Source organism: Lithobates pipiens, unplaced genomic scaffold (genome assembly GCF_037356315.1).
Source record: "Lithobates pipiens isolate NorthernLeopardFrog02 unplaced genomic scaffold, aLitPip1_a1.2 Scaffold_28, whole genome shotgun sequence".
NCBI lineage: Eukaryota > Metazoa > Chordata > Amphibia > Anura > Ranidae > Lithobates > Lithobates pipiens.
The window spans coordinates 209,533,531-209,558,329 of NW_027507789.1; the positions used below are offsets into that span (position 1 = coordinate 209,533,531).

The 24,799-nt window shown below is 45.6% G+C and overlaps 1 protein-coding gene across 1 annotated transcript in view; it reads left to right on the forward strand.

Moving 5' to 3' along the window:
- The window catches only part of HELZ2 (helicase with zinc finger 2), a 100,277-nt gene that overhangs the window by 68,887 nt on the left and 6,591 nt on the right, over positions 1-24,799 (forward strand). Inside the window, exons 18-19 of the mRNA XM_077460425.1 lie at positions 14,036-14,189; positions 22,652-22,813. Coding sequence (XP_077316551.1) covers positions 14,036-14,189; positions 22,652-22,813 — 316 coding nt within the window. The remainder of the gene's footprint in view (positions 1-14,035; positions 14,190-22,651; positions 22,814-24,799) is intronic.

Genomic DNA, 24,799 nt, shown 5'->3' on the forward strand with positions numbered 1-24,799 from the left:
GCTGTAAAGTATATCAGGCAAATTTCTCTGCCCCAGCTGCTGCATCAAAAAAAAAACAAAAAAACAAATACACTCTCTGCCACAAAACATGCCCAGCGTCTAATTTCTAGCTTGTCCAAATTGCTGGCTTTACCACTCCTGCTTTTCCATCTGGTGGATTCTGCCCTCTTCCGTGAATTTACAGAATGTGCTGTACCACAATGGCAGGTTCCCAGTCTTTATACATAAGGCCATTCCAGCTCTGTACCATCATGTGGAAGGCAATGTTTTGGCATCGTTGGACAAGGCAGTCAGCAGCAAGGTCCCCATTACTGCTGACAAATGGTCCAGCAAGCATGGTCAGGGATGATATATTTCATTCACAGCACACTGGGTAACTAGGAAGGTTACAGGACCGGGCTCAGCTCTGGAGCTTGTTTTGCTGCCATGTTTCCATACAGCTAGTGGTGATGATACGAGATCTGTCAACTCATCCCCCTCCTCCTCCATGCCCTCCTCTGCTGAATTGTTCTACGAACCACCAGTAGCCCCCTAAGCGTTCAAAGGGCTGTTCAACAAATCAGGCTAAAAGATGCCATGCAGTGCTTCAGCTGCTCTGTCTAAGGGACAGGAGCCACACCGAAGCAGAGATTCTTTCAGTTCTGTAGGGGCAGGCCCAGGCCCAGAGGTGGTTCAAGCCACGGCAGCTTGAGCCAGGAATGGTGGTGTGTGATAATGGCAATAACCTTCTGTCCGCCATTCGCCAGAGAAAGTTGACACATGTACCATGCCTGCCACATGTCCTCATTTGTGGTGCAGTATTCCTTAAACAGGTACCCAGGGTTGCAAAATCTTCTAAGGCAGGCCAGAAGAGTTTGTAGCCATTTCAGGTCGTATTCAGTTGACCGATATTCAGTGGGAATTCCATCTACCCGTAAACTGCCTGAACTGTGACATGCCCACCAGGTGGAACTCAACTTTGGCAATGCTGCAGTGGCTGCACATGCAGCAGAGGGCCGCCAATGACTACCTTTGTGAGTATGGCACAAGGACAGGCTCTGGGTAGCTCAGCTTTTTTTCCCCACACCAATGGCTGCTGATAAAGAATGCATGCACTTTACTGTCACCATTTGAGGAGGCGACAAGGATGTTGAGTTGTGACAATGCATGCATTAGTGACCCAATTCCTTTTGTGTTCTTGCTGGAGCCTACTCTGCGTGGCATTATGGACAGAGAAGCAGGAAGAAGAGGTCTTTCTTTCCTCTCAAGGCCTGCTTTATGCAGACACGATTCTTGTGACGCCACAGGACACATAATAGGAGGAGGAGGGTTCTAGCAGTTTTGGAGGCATTGAAGTAGAGGAAGACATTCATCAAACCTTAAGAGATGGTTTTCAGTCCCCACCTGGGAGTAGTAAGTGGCTGGGAGAAGACAGTTCCAGATACCGTATTCCTCAGTGACCCCGTGGACTCTGCTTCTCATGCCTCCACAAACTTGCGGTGCAAGGGCTCCCTCGTTCTTCAAAGCCTGTGATAGGACCCAAGAATTTGTGGCATCATTAAGAAGGAACATTATTGGTTGGCAAGTCTTCTTGACCACTGTTACAAGGGGAAAGTTTCAGAACCTATCCTGCCCTCGCAGAGGGCGCACAGGATGAAATATCTTGAGAACACCTTAAAGAGGAGTATATGTAAGCCTTCCCAGACTCTGGTAGGTTACAGTCTCATGGAAAAAGTATTTTTGGGGCTTTTGTTGGTCAAAGGAGAAGCGGTGGAAATGTGGACCGCCTCAGTGATGCATTTAAAACATTTTTTAGTCCTCTGCGCCTGACACTGGATTTCTGTCATGGTTATGCAGTAATGTTTGTCTATCAGCTTGCCTCTCCTTCACGTGTTCACCTTTAGAGGCCAGCCACTCTCACCTGGCTGCTTAAATAATCTTCCCTCAGCATAGCTCCACTACAGCCTCTAATTAGGAACACTATATTAACCTGTGCATTGCAAGCCAACCTCACTGATCAATATTGTGATTTGGCTTCCATGTGCTCATTGCTCTGTGTCCTATGTCTGATACTGTTTACGGATCTTGGCTTGTTCTTGACTATTCCTGCTTGCTTGTGACCCTGACATTTTGGAGTGTTCTCTGTTTAATCCTGTCTGCTAGTCGCCCCTGACCTTTGGCTTATCTCCTTACTATCCCTTGTTGTCCTGGACTGCTGGTTCCTCTCTGCCCTCCTGTAGCCTACTGTGAGCGTGAGCTGGGAGACCTTGGGGGCCCTGGAGCCAGTTTCAGCACAGTCCATCCTCACCACTAGAGGCTCTGGTGAACACCTGCTGGCTCTTAGACTCCACGCCCTGGGGAATCTTATGCTCTAGCTCCCAGTGGGATCTGTGTTGTTGCTCTAGTGGACCTGCCTTCCTGAACCACCCGGAGTTCCATCCGCAGCAGTCAGCCGTAGGGTCCACTACCTTGCGGTGCACTTCAGACCCCAGTAGGATGCATCTATGGGCAGCACAGTGCTGTAGTGGTTATCACTTTCACCTAGCAGCTGGTTCGAATCCCGACCACGACACCATCTGCCTGGAGTTTACATGTTCTCCCTGTGCCTGCGTGGGTTTCCTCCGGGTACTCCAGTTTCCTCCCACTCTCTAAAAACATGCAAGTTAATTGGCTCCCCTCTAAATTGGGCCTAGTCAATCGCGTTGGGACCCTTCGGGGTAAGACCGCGCTATAGCAAAATACCTCTCTACTCAACTCATCTGTCACCTGGACTCAGGTGACCTGACAGTTTCTGGGTCATGAGAATAGACCACTGGCCAGGACTTTCCCAGTATGCAATTTAACTGCTGGGCTGCCCTGCACCCAGCGTGCTTGCCAAGCGGGCATTCAGTGCTGGCGGAGGTTTTGTGACAGATAAAAGTGCGCGTCTGTCCACAGACTCCATTGATTGGCTGACATTTCTCAAAAATCAGTCCTGGATTAGCAGCAGGTATCAATCCCCTGATGCAATGTCGCTGATTAAGTGTTATTGGGATTGCGAATGTCTGCAAGACTGTTTAGGCTGCCTAGCTTTGTAGGTGTTGATTTTTTATTTGTTTTAGGTATACGATAGGTTTCATGGGCACATTTTACACCCAAGGACCAATTTGTCAGCACCTGTATGACAGGAGCATCGAATTTAAATTTTTTACAGGAAGTCCAATTTTGGCTTTTATCAAGAGTACCTCTATAGGGTAATTTATCCACAACCGGTTACTTCTATCCAAAGTTGGCGAAAGAGACACCAGACTTTATATAAAAAAAATTGTTAATCTTGGCCTTAGTGTACTATAATTTGGCTTCTACATAAAAGGCTTGCTCACTGTGGTGCAAAATGTTATTTCCATCCAAAGTTTTCCAAAGAGACCAGAATTTATCCAAAAAATCTCTAATCTTGTTTCAAGTGCACTAAATTGTGGCCTCATCATGCAGACTGGCTCCCCAAGCCGTTGTTTACTAAATAAAGAAATGTAATTTTTGCTTTATAAATGTCAGTTTTACTGCAGCAGGTTCTATACACAGTACAGATGCACCACTTTACAGGCATACTACCCAGGCACTACATTTAAAGGATTTTTTCTTTTTTATTGTTTCACTTTAAAGCGGGAGTCCGCCGTTTTTTTTTAAAGCCAGCAGCTACAAATACTGCAGCTGCTGACTTTTAAAATAGTGACACTTACCCGCCCAGCGCGCCCGCGATGTCATCACCCGAAGCCGATCTCTCGATCGCCTCTCAGGTGCTGCCGCCACCATCTTTTGTATGGGTATCAGGAAGTGGAGCCTTTCGGCTTCATTTCCCGGTTCCCTACTGCGCATGCGCGAGTCGCGCTGCGCAATAAGGATGGTCCCCGCTGTCGCTGGGATCCGTGTGTTTCCCAGCAGACAGCGGGGGACTTTCGGAAAGGGGCGTAGATTCTGCGGAGAGGGGCGTACCTTCTGCAGAATCTACGCCGGAAGTGGGTGCAGATACCTGTACTGTACAGGTACCTGCACCCCCCTCCCCCCTGAAAGGTGCCAATTGTGGCGCCGGAGGGGGGGAGGATTTCAATGAGCGGAAGGTCCATTTTAGGGTGGACCTCCACTTTAAGCATCATTAAAATCACTGCTCCATTAAAAACAATCTTCTTTTTTTTTATTCTTTATTTAAATTTTTCATTTAAGTTATGTACAAAACATAATCAAGTATTAAAAGAAAACCATAGAACCAAAATACATTCATGCCCTTCAATTTTTCACATTATCCTGGTTTTCTTTCTTTACTTCTCGAGTTCTTCTAAAATATCTCCCTCCCACCCCTCTCCCCACCCCTACCGACCCATTACCTCGTTAAAAATCATAGATTGTCTAAAGATTTTCCAGTATTTCCATTTCACATGGAATCTCTTTCCTTCTCTTTCTTCCTCCATTCCCAGCCCTTCAATACTATACATTTCCTCAACTTTTCCTAGCCATTCCTTTACTTTGGGTGCTTCTATTTCTTTCCATTTTTTCGGAATCAGACTTTTTGCCACGTTTATTAATGAGCTTGTGAGGGAATTCCTATACTCCTTAATTGGGGTATCTACTGCATGGAATAGGCATAACCATGGGTTCTCAGGTAACTGTATTTTAGCTATTACTTCTATATATCTTATTATTTCTCTCCAATATTCTTTAATCTTGGGACAGTCCCACCATATATGGGCCAAACTTCCCGTTTGTCCACAATTCCTCCAACATTTCCCAGATTGTCCCTCCTGGTACTTTGCCATTATATCTGGGGTCCTATACCATCTTACTAAAATTTTATAATTTGTTTCTATCATCTTACTATTTTCCGTGGATCTGTGCACCATCTTCAATATTTTTTCTATATTTTGGTTTTCACCCCGTGCTCCTATCTCTTCTTCCCATTTTTTAATGAAAGTTGGTACCTCCGCTTCACATTCCCGTCTCAAGACCTTATAAAACTGGGCAATACCTGCCCTTGGGGATTTCCCCTCACATATCCGCTCCAAGGCAGTCAGATTTTCTCCATCTCTAAGCAGTTGTGGTAGTCTTGAGACGAAATGTCTAAGCTGCAGGTATCGCCACTCATTCAAATCCATCCAATCATTTTCTTTCTGTAATATTGCTAGTGTTTTCAATTTCCCCTCTTTAATTATGTGTCGTAATTGCATATTATCTTGTTTTATCCATTTCCCTCCTATTATACTTTTACCAGGTGCAAAAAAATCATTATCTTTTAAATAAATTAAAGGGGAATTATATTTCCACTTGTTATGTTTGTGTATTCCCTCCCATACTCTAAACACCAAAGGTGTTGTCTTCCCTAGTGATCTATATTTTAAAGGAGTCCAGATTTCTCTACCTAGATTTGTGCCTGATAAACTGTGTTCTATTTTTCCCCAACTTTCTAATTTTGCCCATTCCACCACCCGTGTTAACACTGCTGCTTCGTAATATTTTCTAAAGTCTGGGACATTCAGACCCCCCTCATCTTTTCCCTTTTGCAAAGTCTTCAGTGGGATTCTAGGTTTCTTGTTGTTCCAGATAAATTTAGAAATGAAAGAATTTATCATTTTAAAATATAGGGGGGGATATATATTGGTAATAGCTGAAATTTATAAAGGATTTTAGGTTGAATAATCATTTTTAAGGCATTAATTCTTCCTAACCATGACAGGGGCTTTGTTCTCATTCTCCTTATTTCTTCTCTCAATTCTTCTAGAAGGGGGATATAGTTTATTTGGTATATTTTTTCTATTGATGCAGTCAGTTTAATCCCTAAATATTTAATTTCTTTTTGCCATAGAAATGGGAATTCTCTCTTAATGTCAAGTTCTTCTCTCGAATTTATATTTACGTTTAAGATTTCTGACTTGCTTGGGTTAATTTTAAAGTTAGATAATTCCCCGTATTCCTGTAAAGCCTGTAACAAGTTTGGCATGGTGATTCGTGGGCTAGATACATAAAACAGAATATCATCCGCGAATGCGGCTGTCTTATGTATTTCCCCCTCTATCTCAACCCCCTTTATATCTGGGTTTCTCCTTATCGTCTCCAGGAGTGGCTCCAATGCCAGAACGAACAATAGGGGGGACAGCGGACACCCCTGTATAGTCCCATTGTTTATTCTGAAGGCTGTTGATAGTACCCCATTAACTCTTACCACTGCCTTGGGGCTGTTATATAGTGCCTTTATCCACTTCAAAATTTTGGGTCCAAACCCCATTCCCCTTAGGGTACCCATCATGAATCCCCAGTCTACTCGGTCAAAAGCTTTCTCAGCATCTATTGATAGGAGTAGACTGGGGATTCTACTCTCCTTCATCCTCTGAAGCAGTAATATTGACCTTACTCCATTATCTTTTCCTTCTCGCCCCTCAATGAATCCCACCTGATCTGCATGGACTAAGCTAGGCATTAACTTCTTTATTCTAGCCGCCAATATTTTTGCGAACAATTTAAAGTCCGTATTGAGTAGTGAGATCGGTCTATAGTTTGAGCATATTGTATTCTCTTTTCCCTCTTTCAATATCGTGGAGATTGTCGCAGTGGAGGCCTCCTCGCTCAGTCCATATTTCCCTAATCGTCTTTCAGGACAGCCACTATGAGAGATAGACTCCTCCTCTTCCTCTGGAAACACTGCGCCAGCCCATAAATTCTTACTTCCCCTGCCGGACCTCAGTTATTAGTGTTTCCTCCGGCGGGGAGACACTGTGCAAGGAACCAGGCCGATCAGCTGGGGAGGCTGTGGCCGTTTTTTCGTTAAAAGAACCCGGTTGAAAGAAGCAGGGGCTTCGTTTGGAGAAAGCTGGGTTCAAACCGTTCGAGACCAACGTCCGCGTGTCGGATGGGTCGAACGGTTTACTTACCTCACCAGGTACTGCCACCCCTTCCGAGTCGAGCGCGGCTTCAGGTCGTGGGGGACTCCTATCGCGTCTACAGGGACGCAGCTGGCAAGCCGTTCGGAAGATTTCCCTGTACATGGGTACAGTCCGCCCCTTTTTTCTTTGAACCGAGCGGGCCGAACGACGGGCGACGTCGTATCCGGCGGAAACGAAGGCTTGACCTCGAAATACGATCGACTTCCGGTTCCGGGTCGTGGAGCTGATAGGAGGGCCGGGCACAAGCTGGAGATGAGTTCAGAACGTGCACAGGCAACGTGGAACTCTGTAGCAAGCAGCCACCTGCAGTCATGTCGGAAGCTGAGGCTCAAACGACAGACTCTATCTCCAGCATTCCTAAGGTAAGAGCGCCCTGGGGAGGGGTTCTCTCTATCTAGGATCCCCCCACCCCAATGTATGGTTCTATCATGGGTGGGGGGGGCAGACCCCCTGGGTGGCCAGGGGGGAGGGGAGGCTCAGATCCCTTTGTTTTAAAAAAAAAAGGGTCTAGTGCACTCCCAGGGTTGTATCCTGAGCTTTTGATTGACTTTGTCTTTTTCTGTTTTTTTCTTTTTTCCTTTTTTTTTAGAAAGCTACGGAAAAAACTAGGTCTACGCATAGCTCTAAAAAGAAGTGTGCCTCCTGTAGGGACATTTTAGGGGAATCTTGGACCAAAGTGTTGTGCAAAGGCTGTATTGACTCCCTCGTTAGGGAAAGGGAATCTGAACAGGAGTCAGGACTAGCAGCTTCAGTCAAGGAGCTCTCGTCCACCTTCTCTTCTTTTAGGTCCCTTTTTGAAAAATTTCAGCTTCCCACGGGTCCATCTCCCCAGGATACAACCCCACCTCTAGCACAGAGTTCTGCTCCAGTCCAACCTGTTAGTACAGGGGGGACAGAGGTTGCAGGCCCTTCAGGGACAGGTAGGGAACTTCCAGACAGTTCCTCTTCCGATTCCCAGGAGGGTTCCGAGGGGGAGGACCAGGACGGGTCCAGGAAAGCCTCCAGATATAAGTTATCCCTTGATGAGGTAGAGGACCTCTTAAAGGCAATTTATGCAACCCTCGGTATCCAGACGGATAAAAAGCCCCTAACCCTGCATGACCAAATGTATTCAGGTTTAGGGGAGCCAAAAAGAAGGGTGTTTCCAGTACACGAAGTTTTAATGGAAACAGTTAAAAAAGAGTGGCAGGATCCGGAGAGAAAACCCTTTTTATCTAGATCCCTCAAAAGAAGGTTCCCATTTTCAGAGGACCCGGCATGCCTTTGGAATAAAAGTCCCAAATTGGATGCCGCGTTCTCCCAGGTCTCCAGACACACAGATTTGGCGTTTGAAGACATGGGGGCCTTGGCAGATGTCATGGACAAAAGGATTGACTCCCTGCTTAAAAAGACGTGGGACTCGGCTATCGGCAATTTAAAGCCTGAAATGGCAGTTACAGTTGTGGCTCGCAATTTAGAGCACTGGCTCTCACAGATCCAACAACATATTGAGGCAGGCACAGATAAGGAAACCATTCTGTCATCCTTCCCTACTATGCTGCGAGGGATCACTTACATAGCTGATGCCTCTGCTGAGTCCGTCCGCATGTCGGGCAGAACGGCGGCTCTAGCCAATTCGGCCAGAAGGGCCCTCTGGTTAAAAACATGGCCAGGGGATAATGCCTCCAAGATAAAGCTATGTGGGATACCCCTGACGGGGGACCTCCTGTTTGGCCCAGGGCTAGAGACAGTTCTAGACCGGACAGCGGACAGGAAAAAGTCCTTTCCTCTCAAACGGAAAACCCCCGTACCAACAAAAAAGGGGTTTCGCCCGCAGGGGCGTAGGGAAACCTCTAAACCAGAGGGGAAAAAGAAAACCTGGCCCCAAAAAGGCAGGGGCAGAGGAGGGGCAATTTTTCGCCCTCCTATCCAGCCCCGTAAAACCCAGTGACTTTCCAGCTACAGTGGGAGGAAGACTGGGGGCTTTTCTTCCACAGTGGGAGACAATATCCCCCAATCAATTTATTTTAGGGGTAATAAGAAGGGGTTACCTCTTGGAATTCCTAAGACCACCCCCTCAAAGGCTCCTTGTCATGCATCTTCCCAGGTGCATGGTAAAGGCCGAGGCCTTGCTAGAAGCTCTGAGGGAATTGGAGAATCAGGATGTTATTCTCAGGGTCCCAAAAGCAGAAGAGGGAAGGGGGTTTTATTCTCACATCTTCATAGTGAAAAAACCCTCAGGGAAGTTCAGGTTGATCCTGAACTTAAAGCCCCTGAACGCTTCTGTGACATACAAAAGATTCCGCATGGAATCGATCTTTTCAGTAAAAGCGCTTCTCCCCCACAACTGCTTCATGGTATCTCTGGACCTAAGGGACGCGTATTTACACATCCCTATAGCGGAGGCCTCGCAGAGGTTTCTACGCCTTGCCATAGATCTGGGCGTAGAAACAGTACACTTTCAGTTTCAGGCCCTGCCATTCGGGCTATCCTCTGCACCCCGCATTTTTACCAAAGTCCTGGCAGAAGCCATGGCCTTTCTTCGGCTCCAGGGGGTATGTATAATTGCCTACCTGGACGACCTGCTTCTGTTTGCAGCATCCCCAACACAGTTGGTCAAGGATCTGGATCTAACCAAAAGGGTCCTTACAGACCTGGGGTGGCTTCTGAACTTGGGAAAGTCCAGCCTGATCCCCTCACAACAGATCTCCTATCTAGGTTTCCTGTTGGACTCAACACTGTTGAGAGTTTTTCTGCCAAGAGAAAAGGTACGAAAACTGGACAGTGCGTGGCCTCTCTTCAGAGCAACCAGCTGGTTTCCATAAGGGTTCTGATGTCAGTACTGGGTCTCCTTACATCTACCCTTCCAGCAGTGCAGTGGGCAGGGTTACACTTTCGTCCCCTACAGACCTTCATCCTAGGGGTGTGGGACCACAGTCAGGAGGCCCTAGACACCCTAGTACATATTCCCCACCAGGTAAAGAGATCCCTCTGGTGGTGGAGGAAAGTGACAAATCTGTCGCAAGGTCGTCTGTGGCTCATCCCGGTTTCTCGGGTAGTAACCACAGATGCAAGTGGAAAAGGTTGGGGGGCACATTTGGGTTCCCTTCTAGCCCAGGGCACTTGGGAGGACGGCGAGTTGACTCGATCGTCCAATTGGAAAGAGCTAAGGGCAGTGGGACTAGCCCTCAGATTCTTCAAAGAGCTCCGGGGTCACCACATTCAGGTGCGGTCGGACAACTCTTCCGTAGTGGCCTATGTGAACAAACAGGGTAGCACCAGAAGCGGAGCCCTGTTGTCTTTAGCGACAGAGATTCTGTCCTGGGCCGAAACCTACACCCTTTCGCTCTCAGCCATTTTCCTGAGGGGAGAGGAAAACGTAGTAGCAGATTTTCTCAGCCGAAAGAGGCTGAGGGAGGGCGATGGGGTTCTCAACCAGGAGGTCTTCAATCTCATAGTAAAGAGATGGGGGTCTCCAGAGGTGGACCTGTTCGTGTCCAAAAACAATGCAAAAACCCACTGTTTTTTCTCCCTAAAAAGGGGAGAGGGAGCTCTAGGGGTGGACGCTTTGAGCCAGAATTGGCATTTCAGAACTTGCTATGCCTTCCCACCTCCAGTGTTGTTGCCAGCAGTTCTGAGAGTTTCAGATGGAAAGCACATCTCTGATTCTGGTGGCTCCACATTGGCCAAAGAGAGCATGGTTCTCAGTGCTAAAGCAATTGGCGGTAGAACCTCCCCTGCTCTTGCCCCCTCGGGAGGATCTCCTCTCTCAGGGGCCAGTCCTATGCCCACAGGTACGCCAGTGGAAGTTAGCGGCCTGGCTACTGAGGAGGGTTTATTAAAATCTAAGGGATTTTCAGAGACTAGTTTCTACCCTCCTGGACAGTAGGAAAAAGGAAACTCGCCAGATCTATGAAAAGGTCTGGTTGCGTTTCAACAAGTGGTGCGCAGAGAACTCTTTCCCAGTACGGAGCTCCTCCGCAGTGTTGGAATTTTTACAATGTGGGGCAGATAAGGGCTTATCCATTAGTACCCTTAGGGGTCAGGTATCAGCCCTCAGTGTTTATTTAGAGGATCATTTGGCTGCCAACCCATGGGTAGTCAGGTTCTTTAGAGCCCTGTCCAGACAGAGACCGGTCCAGGGTCTGTCCTTTCCCAGATGGGATTTATCTTTAGTTTTGCAGAGCTTAACTGGACCCCCCTTTGAGCCTTTAAAGGAGTGTCTTCTGAGAGAGCTTACTCTGAAGACAGTGTTTCTGGTAGCAGTGACAACTGCTAGGAGGGTCAGTGAGATGGAGGCCTTATCAGTCAGGGCTCCCTTTTGCGTTATTTTTCCGGATCGGATAGTTTTGAAGACCGATCCAGCCTTTTTGCCGAAAGTGGCATCCGGCTTTCATAGAAGCCAGGAAATTGTTTTGCCCTCTTTTTGTCCCAATCCCTCCGGTGAGAAGGAACTAAAATTCCATTATTTGGATGTTAGGAGATGTATCCTACACTATCTGGAACTGACCAAGTCATTTAGAAGGTCAGATTCCTTATTTGTTTTGTTTTCCGGGGCCAGGAAAGGTTGTAAGGCGTCCCGGCGCACTATTGCTAGGTGGCTCAGAGTAGCCATCGAGCAGGCTTATTTAGTTGCAGGGAAAGAAATCCCAGTGGGTATTAAAGCACACTCCACTAGAGCTATGGCAGCCTCCCAGGCAGAAAGAGCGGGAGCAACGCCAGAGCAGATTTGCAGAGCAGCAACATGGTCCAGCTATTCCACTTTTGTAAAACACTACAGAGTGGATCTGGTGTCGGCAGGTGAGCAGACCTTTGGGCGAAAGGTCTTGCAAGCTGTAGTCCCACCCTAACTGGTAAGTGCTCGCTTATCCTCTCATAGTGGCTGTCCTGAAAGACGATTAGGGAAAATTAGAGTTACGCTTACCGGTAACGTCTTTTCCAGTAGTCTTTCAGGACAGCCCTAGTTCCCACCCGAAAATTGGGGGGAGTCTTACAAAAGACCAGAGCGCAGCAAGATAATAGTATTTGATGAATATGTTATTAATGTGTTCTTGTGTCTCCCCAGCTGGCCGGAGGTATTCTCGATATAAACTGAGGTCCGGCAGGGGAAGTAAGAATTTATGGGCTGGCGCAGTGTTTCCAGAGGAAGAGGAGGAGTCTATCTCTCATAGTGGCTGTCCTGAAAGACTACTGGAAAAGACGTTACCGGTAAGCGTAACTCTAATTTTTGTACCTAGTCCATTATAATATGCACATAAAATTGGGGCTAGTATGTCTCCAAACTTTTTTAGATATTCTATTATATAGCCATCAGGCCCTGGACTCTTTCCTCCTTTGGTCTCTTTTATTGCCTGCATTACTTCTTGGACTGAGATTGGATTCTCCAATTCCTGGCCAATTTCCCCGGTATTTTAGGGATATTTGCTTGAAATATATAGTCTTTGATTTTTCCCCTTCTCTTCATCTCTTGTTTTTCTGTCTCTTTTTTTCTCACGGAATATAACTGCCCATAATATTCTCTAAAAACTTCTGCTATTTCCTTAGTTTTATAGACCGACTCTCCCTCTTTATTTAATATTTTCTCTATATAATTCTTCGATCTTTTTTTCCTCTTTTTTTTTTTTTTAAATGTACATGTCCCCAGGGCAGTACCCGGGCCCCCATACCCTTTTTTATGGCCAATAACTTGAAAATTATCCTTCAAAATGGGGACTTTTGCTTATTCAAGTTCGGGTCCCATAGACTTTATTAGGGTTTGCAGTTTGGGCCTGAACTTTTGCGATGTTTGAGCGTTTTGTCATGAATTGAACTGGAGGGTGTTCAGCCTATCTCTATTTCTTATAGGTCTTGTTACCCTTTTTTCAATATCAACTTTGAGATTTACACAGCTGTGGTACATAGCACAGCACCTGCAGTTCTCTAATGCAGTTAAAGTGGTTGTAAACTTCAGATTTGAAATATGAATAAAAGCATATCCCTCTATAGTGTGTATTGGTCTCAATTAAAAGCACTAAGTGTCATTTCTGTCTGATGCCTTGTTTCTCTGCTATCCTCTGATCCTGCTAAGTTTTCAGACTCTCTTGGTGTCAAGTTTCCTGACACCAAGAGAAAAAGGGTGACAGCAGCACAGCCGGATACCCACAGTTAGGATGCCGGCACCAGGAACCTGAAGGCTAGTGGAGAACTAGCCTGGGTGAACAGCACTGGATCCCTGGACAGGTAAGTGTCCTTTTATTAAAAGTCAGCAGCTACAGGATTTGTAGCTGCTGACTTTTATTTTTTTACAGACTGAACTTGCTCTTTAATGCAGGGAATATCTTGAGTTTAGAACCACTTTAAGCTCTTTAAGAAGCTCATTTAATCTCTTACTAAGTATGCATCTTCTTCATCTTCAATCCTTGTTCCAGTTTAAGCTGACTGATGCCCCAGGTTTCATGTTTAGGGATGGCTCCTTTCTCTTTCAGTGTCCTATGGAGCCACCCTTGCCTGCAGGGACTAGAGTTGTATATCTGTACACTGTTTGGATCAATAGAAACACACAGCTCTATAGCTTAGAATGGCAAGGCACTCCCCTGCTCCTTCCTCCTCCTCCTCTCTCCCTTCTCTGAGCAAACAGACTGACTCTAGACAAACTGCACTGTCCACTGTAAACTCTTTTCTTGTCAAGACTGGAAGGTCAGGGAAGCAGCACAGAGAGAGCAGGAGCCAGCTGTGTGATAAATTGTAAACTGCAATTCCTGGGGTTATTTAAAAAAAATATTTCATTGGGGAATGTTCACTTTATTGTCCTCAATAAACGAAAAAATTCTGAGGGTTTAATACTACTTTAACATCTTCATTTTAAAAAGCCATTGATTTGTAGACTTATAAAATTCCTGTGTTCTTGCCATGGTAGAACTTTAGACAGAAGGTAGGAGATATGCAAAGAACCATGCTGCGGTTGCACGCTCAAATTATTAGAGACTGGATTAGACACTAATGGTATTTAAAATAAAAATGTTCAGCTGTAGTTGTAATTGTGGTAAAGAACAGGGAAAGTGTGAAAAAAGCCCAACAGAATTTATTTCTACATCTTCGCCCAAGAATGTTGGGGTAGTGAACATCTAGTAAAAATGTAATTTCTAACATGCCAGTTCCCAGTCTGATCAGCCCATTCTTTATATTCCCAGGTTCGTTTGGCTGCCTTGCTGGTTGCTCAGTCTGTTGAACAAAGTGAAATTGCTATCCTGACCGCCTACAATGCTCAGGTGTCAGAGATCAGCAAGAGGCTGCAGGACAGGAGACTGAATAATGTGACTGTGTCCACCGTAATGAAGAGCCAAGGTTAGTGTGACATTGTTATACTACTGTGCATGTTCCTTATAAAAGTATATAGTGTGTTTTTAGGGAGCCTAAACTTTGATTATTGTAGTGTTGCCAGTCCTGCACAGTAAAGGTACTCACCTGCCCAGCGGTGTTCTGCTGAGATTGGCTTCTCTTCTTCCCCCTCCTTAGACAGAGGGGTGGCTGGAGACGTGGTATACTTGGACAGAGGGGTGGCTGTGGACGTGGTATTCCTGGACAGAGGGAAGGCTGTGGACGTGGTATTCTTGGACAGAGGGGTGGCTGTGGACATGGTATACTTGGACAGAGGGATGGCTGTGGACATGGTATACTTGGACAGATGGGTGGCTGTGGATGTGGTATTCTTGGACAGAGGGGTGGCTGTGGACGTGGTATTCTTGGACAGAGGGGTGGCTGTGGACATGGTATACTTGGACAGAGGGATGGCTGTGGACATGGTATACTTGGACAGATGGGTGGCTGTGGATGTGGTATTCTTGGATTTTCCAAAAGCGTTTGATACAGTTCCCCACACATGGCTCATGTGTAAGTTAAAGTCTACAGGTTTGGAAATATCAGTTTGTAAATGGATAGAAAACTGTCCAAAAGACAGAATTCAGAGAGTAGTGGTTAATGACTCTTATTCTGAATGGTCTAAGGTTATCAGTGGTGTACCCCAAGGTTCAGTGGTGGGACCCTTACTTTTTCATATCTTCAAAAACTATATAGGCTCTGGGATTAAAAGTACAATTGCAGTCTTTGCAAGATGACACCAAGCTATGCAGTGGAAGAACATCTTTGCAGGACGTCTCCAACTTACAAGTTTCCAAAGCGAGCAAAGTCCTTTCTTGTTTTAACAGTGGAAATAACAGCAAAGAGGGAGATATAATTTTTCCCCTGTACAAATCATTAGTAAGACCTCATCTGGAATATGCCGTTCAGTTTTGGGCACAAATTCATAAAAAGGATATCGGGGAACTGGAGAAAGTGCAGAGAAGAGCAACCAAACTGTTAAGAGGCATGAAAGAGCTCAGCTATGAGGAAAGATTAGAGGAACTGAATTTATTCTCTCTTGAGAAGAGGAGATTAAGAGGGGATATGATCAACATGTACAAATACATAAGGGGTCCATATAGTGAACTTGGTGTTGAGTTATTCACTTTAAGGTCATCACAGAGGAGAAGGGGACACTCTTTATGCCTAGAGAAAAAAAGATATTATCTCCAAATACGGAAATGTTTCTTCACAGTTATGCCCTGTACACAAGATAGGATTTTCCGACAACAAAATCCATGTTTTGTTTCAGACGGATGTCGGCTCAAACTTGTCTTGCATACACACGGTCACACAAATCGTGTCGGAAATTCCAAATGTCAAGAACGCGGAAACGTACAACACGTACAACACGTATGACGAGCCGAGAAAAATGAAGTTCAGTATCCAGTGTGCGGCTCTTCTGCTTGACTCTGAGCATGCGTGGAACTTTGTACGTCGGAATTGTGTACACTCGATCGGAATTTATGAGAACGGATTTTGTTGTCGGAAAATTTGAGATCCAGATCTCAAATTTTGTCTGTTGGAAATTCCGATGGAAAATGACCAATGGAGCCTACACACACAATCGGAATTTCCCACAACAGGCTCCCATCGAACATTTTCCATCGGAAAATCCTATCGTGTATGCAGCATTAGAGCTGTGAAAATCTGGAATAGACTCCCTCAAGAGCTGGTTCTTATTTGGCAATAAGCTCGATTCTGCCATAACCCGGGCCACAGGTGGGAAATCTGGTTTCCTTCCTCAAGACAGACGCCTACAGAACCAGAAACATCAATTTCATAGGAGGCAAAACTCTGATCGTGCTAGGGAAGCGCGCAGTTATAGGCCTGGTTGGGAGTTCTCAAGATCATGGAAGTCTAGACAATCTTCCTTCAAAAAAAACTTAAAAGGTGGTGCTTCTGGCATGGATCCTTTTGAAATTGGACCCGCTCAAACATGCCATGTGGGGGCTCGTCTTCTACATTTCAGGCGTGTTTGGGTGACCTCAATTCAGGATTATTGGACCGTCAAGACGATATCCTCTGGTCACAAATGGGTCTTCGTCAACACCCCAAGATTAAGATTTGTTCCCACAACTCTCCTAGGCTCAGAGGAGAAAAAACAGGTCCTATTGACCTACGTGAACTGTTTACTGGATCAAGGCGCAGCCATACCTGTTCCAGAAGATGAATGTGGCGAAGGCATGTATTCCCCTCTGTTTATGATACAGAAGAAAAATGGCACATGGAGGCCGGTTATAGATTTGACCCATCTCAATTCCTTTATTCGGAAGGAAAAATGCAAAATGGAATCCTTGCTTACAATTCAGCAGTCAGTGCATCTGGGAGACTGGTTGATTTCAATCCATCTGAAGGATGTATACTTTCACGTGCCAGTAGCAAAGGACTTTCAGCAATTCCTCCGCTTTGCGGTTGTAGACCAGCATCTACCGTTTACGTGTCTCTCCTTCGGGTTAACAACGTCACCTCAGGTCTTCTCCGAGGTTCTATTGGCCGTAGAGTCAAAGGTGTTCGTCTCCACCACTATTTGGACAACCTACTTCTACTATCCCAGAACAAAGATCAGCTCTTAGAGCACAAGAATTTAGTCATCTCCACCCTGCAAGAATTTGGGTGGCTCCTGAATCTAGAGAAGAGCCATCTAGAACCAACACAATTGCTTGTGTTTCTAGGGGCTCAGTTCAATACACTAGTAAGCACTATCTCCCTTCCAGAAGAGAAGATCGGAGTGATCCGAGACAGGATTCACGCAGCCCTCGCGTCATCTCACCTTTCTGCTCTCCAATGCCTGAAAGTAATTGGCACAATGACAGCCACCATTCCTATGGTGAAGTGGGCCCAATGGCACACTCGGCCCTTCCAGAAGGGGCTTCTACAACAATGGGATTCAACCAGCCAGACCTAGCGCATACTCCTCACTCCAACCATGAGGACGTCTCTCCTCTGGTGACTTCAAGGGAAGAATCTGCGCAATCATCATTCAATCATTCCCATTTCATGGGTCACGGTAACATCAAACGCCAGCAACCAAGGATGGGGCGCTCATTGTCTTTCAGATGTGGCCCAGGGCAGGTGGACATTCCCGTCTCGAAGGTGTAGTGATATAATATATAATGGGTAGATGATTAGTAGTTATTATAAGTACTCTTCCGCAGCAACCCAATTCTTCCAGAGAGATGCACTTTATTGACATCCAACACAGAACAAATTCTTGCAACAGATGACAAAATCCAACAATCCAACAGAGTACTATGACAACGAATACCAGCCTTCAGAATACCATGTTTTCTAAACCTGTGTCTTCATAATCACACACCCAGACAAGACTGACTGAATGCCAGCTTGAATGTCCTCTCAAGTACTGGTCTGACAATGGGGGGGGGTTCTGCTAGGTCAACCAAATGTTTCCCATGAATACCCCCCTCAAATTTAATTTCTATAAATAAATACTTCTTCTATGGTCCTACATCATCCTTAAGTTAAAACAATGTATTCTTTGAAATGTTCAATAAGGTTAACAGGCCATACCTCACACACCTAGGTAGACTTGCATAAGATCGACACATCAAAGGGTCTTCAGCTGTCCCTTTGATATGTTAAACTTCAGTTGGCTTGGACAACTCAACTGAATTTCTGGTCATTATGGTACTTTAATACAACATCCTACATGAATCGGCCAACATATTACAAAAAAAGGGTTGTCTCCAACATTCTGGAGTTAAGGGCTGCCTTTCAGGCGCTCCTATCGTTTCACCATCTAGTGGCGAATTCTTCAGTAATGTTAAGGTTGGACAATACAACCACGGTGGCTTATATAAGGAAGCAAGGTGGAACTCGCAGCTGGTCCCTATAACAGGAAGTGGAGCCAATAATGAACTGGGCTCAGAAGAACTTGTCCAACATCTCTACAGTTTACATTCTGGGGATCCAGAATGTTTAGGTGGATTTTCTGTCACGTGTCACGTGTCCAAATGGACAACAACGAGTGGTCCCTCCACAGAGAGGTATTCGGCTGGCTTTTGACCCTGGGAGTGTCTCCAGAGGTCGATCTGTTCGCTTCCCCGTGCAATCACAAGATGCCCAAATATTACTCGAGGTTCAGGGACCCTCAGGCATATGGGACGGATGCTCTCACAGATCATTGGAGGTTTCGGAAAGCCTATGCCTTCCCTCCGGTTCCGGTGATTCCGCAGTTCCTTCGGAGGCTCAAAACAGAGGGGGTGGAGATTATAGCGGTGGTTCCGTTCTGGCCCAGCAGGCCTTGGTTCCCTCTGTTATTGCTCCTCAGCTATCAAGACTCAGTTCCCCTGCCTCTCAGGCCAGATCTAATGTCCCAAGGCACAATGTTACATCCGTGCCCATCCTGCCTACACCTCAGGGTGTGGTTCTTGAGAGGGGAAGGCTAGAAGCTCTTGGTTGTCTGGAAGAAGCTATTCCAACCCTTCTAAGTGCCAGATGGAAGAGTACTAACAGGGTATATGAACGCATATGGTCCAGATTTACTGTCCACATGTCTTCCAGGTCGAATTCTTGTATCTCTCCAGCAGTCCAAGATATACTGAGTTTTCTTCAATCAGGACTTGATCTATCTCTGCCAGTCAGCTCACTAAGAGTACAAGTTTCAGCCATCTTGGCCTTCACGGGAGTTTCTTGGGCAAATCATGCTCTAATACAACAGTTCTTTAAAGAAGCCATCAGGCTCACACCTCAAAGAAGACCTAGGTTCCCCAAACGGGACCTCCCTTTAGTGCTGGACTTTCTTTCCAATCTCGGAAGAGATCGTGATAAACCTTTGTCCATAAGAGACCTCACTCTCAAGACTACTTTCTTGGTGGCTATAACTTCGGCCAAAAGGGTTTCAAAAATTAGAAATCTAGGTTCGGAGGAACCTTTTCTGACCTTTTTTCCAGACAGAGCAGTATTGATTCCCATGTTAGAGTCGAACCCTAAAGTGGCCTCAGTCTTCCATGAAAATCAGGTGATTGTGCTCCCTACTTTCAAAACATCAGACAATCAGGAGTTTCTCTTTGTCCTTCTTCATGGCAAAAACAAGGGAATGCGAAATTCGGTCAGATCAATTTCTTCTTGGATTGTACAGACCATTCAGAGGGCTATACAGAGCAAAGGGCTTGGTTCCTCCTGAGGCAGTGGCGGCTCATTCGACCCGGAGTATCTCGACCTCGTGGGCAGCATCTCGGCATGACGTGCCTGAAATCATTTGTAGAGCGGCTTCTTGGTCTTCTATTAATACATTTGTTTCTCACTATTGTGTTGAGCCAGCTGCTCTGTCTTCCATTAATTTTGGTCTACAAATATTTTCGGTTGACAATGTTAACTAAAATTTGGTTTTCTTTGCTTAACATTTTGCCCACCTGGGTGTGTTTGGCGAGTTGTTTCCCACACGTATGCTGCCATGGAGGCTTTCAGGAAAACTGAAAATTTATATCAAATACTTACCGTAATTGTCCTTTCCTGATAGGCTTCATTGGCAGCAGGAGTTCCCTCCCAAATGTCTGGAGTAGGCTAGTTACGTCACACGGATAGCAGCCAGGAGCAAAGATTTATGGGAGAGGGGTCCTATTGGGTAGTAATGGAGGCGGGGCTAACCCACACGTATGCTACCATGGAGCCTATCAGGAAAGGAAAATTACGGTATGTGATATAAATTTTAATTTTTTTTCCCCTGCTGGAGCAAATTTAACCATGCTTTGCTTTTTTTTTTTTTTTTGCCTTCCTCTGGATCAACTGTGGGTATGGGATTGTGTATATGGGATTGCAAAACATTTTTTTTGTTTTCTGCTTTTTATTGGTTGAACTAGATGGACTTATGTCTTTTTTCAACCAGACTAACTATGTAACACAATAGCTCTGTAAGAAGGATTCATGGGTTGCAAGAAAGAAAATGGCTTGATTCCCCCATTAAAACAGTCAGTGTCGATGGGGGAATCAAGCGATTTTCTTTCCTGCAACCCATGGTTGCAGGAAAGAAAATGGCACCATTTATGGCCTGCATAAGCCCCCTGGGTTATGTGATGTGCACAGAGCTGACAAAGTGTTTATCATTCGCCTAGGCCGGTCGGGCCAGAGCTTTAAAGCGGTAGTAAACTTTAAAAACTTTCTCCCTGCAAGGTTTAACCACATCAATACTGGGCACTTTCGCCCCCCTTCCTTCCCAGACCAATTTTCAGCTTTCAGCACTCTCGCACTTTCAATAAGAATTTCGGGGTCATGCTACGCTGTACCCAAATGAAATTTTTATCATTTTGTTTGCACAAATAGAGCTTTCTTTTGGTGGTATTTATTCAGGACTCTGTTTTTTATTTTTTGCGATATAAGCGAAAAAAGAGCAGAAATTTGGAAAAAATATATATTTTCTTTATTCTATTTTAAAAGAAATCCAATAAAATGAAATTTTGTCTTAAATTTAAGCCTAAATGTATTCTGCTACATGTTTTTTGGTTAAAAAAAATGTGTATAGTAATTGGTTTGTGTGATCACAGACATATGTACGCAAATGATCACGGACATGTGTACAAACGATCATTGGGACATGTGATTTTACTGTTGTATATGTAGGGGACATGTGTTTTGGGGATCATCACTATTTGGGGACATGTGTGTTTGTTTACTTTGTGTTTTTTACATGTGTGGTGACACCAGACTGGTGATGAGTAAAAAGCTGTAAAAAACAGCTCATACTCACTGATCACCTGCCAGCTGCAGGGATCCGCTCTCCTCTCCTCATCGACAGCTTCCGTGTGAGGAGAGCCGATTGCCTAGCAACCGGCTCTTTGTTTACATCACATGAGGGCTGTGATTGGACACGGCCATCATGTGATGAGGAGGGCCAATCACAGAGCCCTTCTGCCGATCTAAGATGCGCTATGTCCAGGTGACACGCCCACTCAGAAGGAGAGAGTGCCCAGCCGTACATATGCAGTGGCCAGGCGGGAAGTGGTTAATGTTGGGGGCTAAGCACCGCATACTATTACATTATTAAATTATGAAAGACTTACCTAAGCTTTCCAGCGGCGCATTGTCACCACTGCAGAGGCTTCCATCTTCACCCGGTCTTCCTTCCCGGTTTGTGGGCTGCAGCCTCCTTAATGGTTGTGATGCAATGACTTCAGTCCCACGCATGCGCATGGGAGTATCATCTGTGGAACGCAGCTCTGAAGGAATGGCGCGGGTGTACGTCACCGGCTGCTTCTCACTTTAATATCTCCTAAATGGTGTACGTTTAGGAGATATTCATTTTACCTACAGGTAAGCATTATTATAAGCTTACCTGTAGGTAAAAATCACATACAGGAGTTTACTGCCAATTTAATTTAATGAAAAAAGGAAACAAAAGAAAAAAATAAATAAAGCCCGTATTGTGCAGCAGAGGGCAGAAGGGGTGGATGGGAGTCAACTTGCACTGGAGGATAAAAATCTGCTTTAAAGAGGAAGTAAATCCTGATGAGTTTACTTCCTCTTTCATTGCCTGCAAAGGTAAAGTGTAATGGACTACTATATAGTAGTCCATTATGTGTCACTTACCTGACACAGGAGCCAGCGAAGTCACCGCTGTCCCCTGTAGTTCCGAGCGTCCATCTTCTTGGTGGGTCTCGCTGCTCCGGCGCTGTGATTCGCCGGAGCAGCGATGACGTCACTCCCGCGCATGCGCATGGGAGCCGACACTCGCGGCATATCGCCACGATCTGCGGCTTACCCAGTGCGCCTGCGCGCCGATGTCTGCGGCGCATGCGCCGTAGACAGCGGTGGCTGTCTTTAGGTAAATATCTCTTAAACCATATAGGTTTAGGAGATATTTATTGGACCTACAGGTAAGCCTTAATCTAGGCTTACCTGTAGGTCAAAGTGGTTTGTAAGGGTTTACAACCACTTTAAGCTCATCTCCAGGCATACCAGTATGCATACACTGAAAAAAAGGGAAAAGGCAATACATTATTTTTAAATGAAACCTGTCAATACTATACAGGATGCTGAAAGTGCGAGCTTGCCATAGGAATTCTGCTTGGTGTGCCTCTTTAAATAACATCCTTTGTGCCTAGGAGCACTCAAATTCCCTGTGCTTGTTGCATACAGAGGCTTGATCTTCTGTTCTGACTGGAAGCAAAACCCTACTTCCACCATTCTACAAGCCAATGGAAGGTGATTTTTGGATATAAGAGATGGGGGGGGGGGGGGGGGGGGAGAAACTCAGTCCATCCATATATACAGAGTTGGCACTCGGTATCAGACAAAGCTTTCTGTATGTCAGACATTGCAGTTTGCACCCTTGTACCCTTGCTACTGAGATAAAACCATCTACAGGGTAAGCTTTCTAGACACTTGTAAAAAGGGTTATCATTTTTCTTCTCTTTTGCTATGATTTCTCACCCCTCTGTCTATTCCTGCAGGGAGCGAGTGGCGATATGTGATATTTTCCACTGTGCGCTCTGCTTCAGATTTGGACAGTCGTCCCACCATCGGCTGGCAGCGGAGATATCTGGGATTTCTGAGCGATCCAAACCAGATTAACGTTGCACTTACCAGAGCCAAGGAGGGTCTCTGTATACTAGGTGAGAGGGTGACACATTTAGATACTGTATTCATGTATATAGCATTATATAGGAACAATTATTCACTCATCTAATGCAAGAACTGAAATACGCAGTCTAAAATCATCATAATAAAGCTGGCTTATTCATGAAAATAATTGTTCCTGTATTGGGCTTTACTTTATCTAAGGATTAATTTTCAGTTTGAAAGTTAGAAGTTACCAGTTTGACAGTTGTTGCCTTTTTTATCTGCCTGGCCTCTTATGCCCCCGTACACACAGTAGGACATTCCGACCACAAAATCCGTCGGTTTTTTTCCGACGGATTTTGTCCGAAACTGGTGTTGCATACACACAGTCGGACAAAGTTGTCAGAAAATCTGATCGTTCAGAACGTGGTGATGTTCGTGGCGTACGACGGGACTACGTAGAGGCTAGTAGCCAATAGCTTTGGTCTCGTAATTTAATCTGAGCATGCGTGGCACTTTGTCCGTCGGAATTCTCTACAAACGATCAGAAAAAGTCTGATCTGATTTTTTTGTCGTAAAATTCTGTCCTCAAATTTTTTCCGTCGGAATTTCCAACGGAAAAAGTCTGATAGAGCCCACACAGGATCTGATTTTTCCACAACATAATCCGATCTGACCTTTTTCGTCGGAATTTCCGACCGTGTGTACAGGGCATTATACTGCCTTCCAGCTCCTGAGAGTGCTAAAGCGGAGTTCCACTCAAAAGTGGGTTGTAAACCCTAGTTTAAAAAAATAAATAAATAAATAACAAACATGTTATACTTACCTCCTCTGTGCAGTTTGTTTTGCACAGAGTGGCCCCGGTCCTCCTCTTCTGGGGTAACCCGGTTGTGCTGGTGGCTCTTCCCCGCATCGAGTGCCCATGTTGGAGAAGCGCTCTCCTAAGGTGGGCAACCGTGCGGACGTGCCCCGAGTTCTTCTTCTGTGTCCATTCACACAGAATGCAGGACTCGGCCCTGCCCCCCGGCGCCCGCGTCATTGGATTTGGTTGACGGCAGCAGGAGCCAATGGCTGTACTGCTATCAATCTATCCAATCAGGACACGAGACCCCCAGCTAGTGCTGGTGTGCTTGCTCCCGATCGGAGAAAGATCAGGTTCAGGCAAGTAAAATGAGGGCTCCGGGGGGCTGCAGCACTACAGAAGATTTTTCACCTTAATGCATAGAATGCATTAAGGTGAAAAACCATGAGGGTTTACAACCGCTTTAAGTTCTCCTCACCCCCTGACATGCCACAATTGGCATGTCATTTTTTGGGGGGGAGGGTGGGTACCTGGTTTTGAGAGGAACTTCTTTTCTCACCTCCTGCTTCCACCTTCTGGCCACTTATATGGCGACTCCTCTCCCCTAGGCAGCCCCTCCCTCCCTTCAGTCTTCTGGGACATGTGACATGTCCCAGAAGATTGCCTGGCCACTGACAGAGCGCAGCGCAACTATTGGTAAAGTAGAACTCCAGGCACAAAAATTCAAATTTCATCCAAATATATTGCTTAGTGGATATAAATCCACTTTGTGTGCACCAAATACCTTTGCAAACCCAGATATTATTTTGTAATAATAGCAGTGACATCACCTTGTTGTACATAGCCTGTACAGAAAGCAGAGCTGTTTTCATACTGGATTCCTGAAAGGATCTGGAAGAAATATACAAAGCACACCAAGATTCCATTAAGCATATACATGCCTGTTGTATTTAATGAGGTTGTAAAGCCTCAAGGTTTTTCACCTAAATGCAGCTGCTCCCCAGAGCCCCCCCCCCCCCTTCTTACTGAACCTGTTTGTTCCACCGATGAGCACAAGCCCAGTGGCTCCAGCCTTTGTCTCTGTCCTCATTGGATAGATTGATAGCAGCAGGAGCCATTGGCTCCCACTGCTGTTAATCAAATCCAGTGACACGAGAGTGGGGGGCGGGGCTGCGTCCTGCTGCCAATGGATGCAGCAGCAGGACCCAGGTGCCCCCATGGAAAGTGGTTCTCTGTG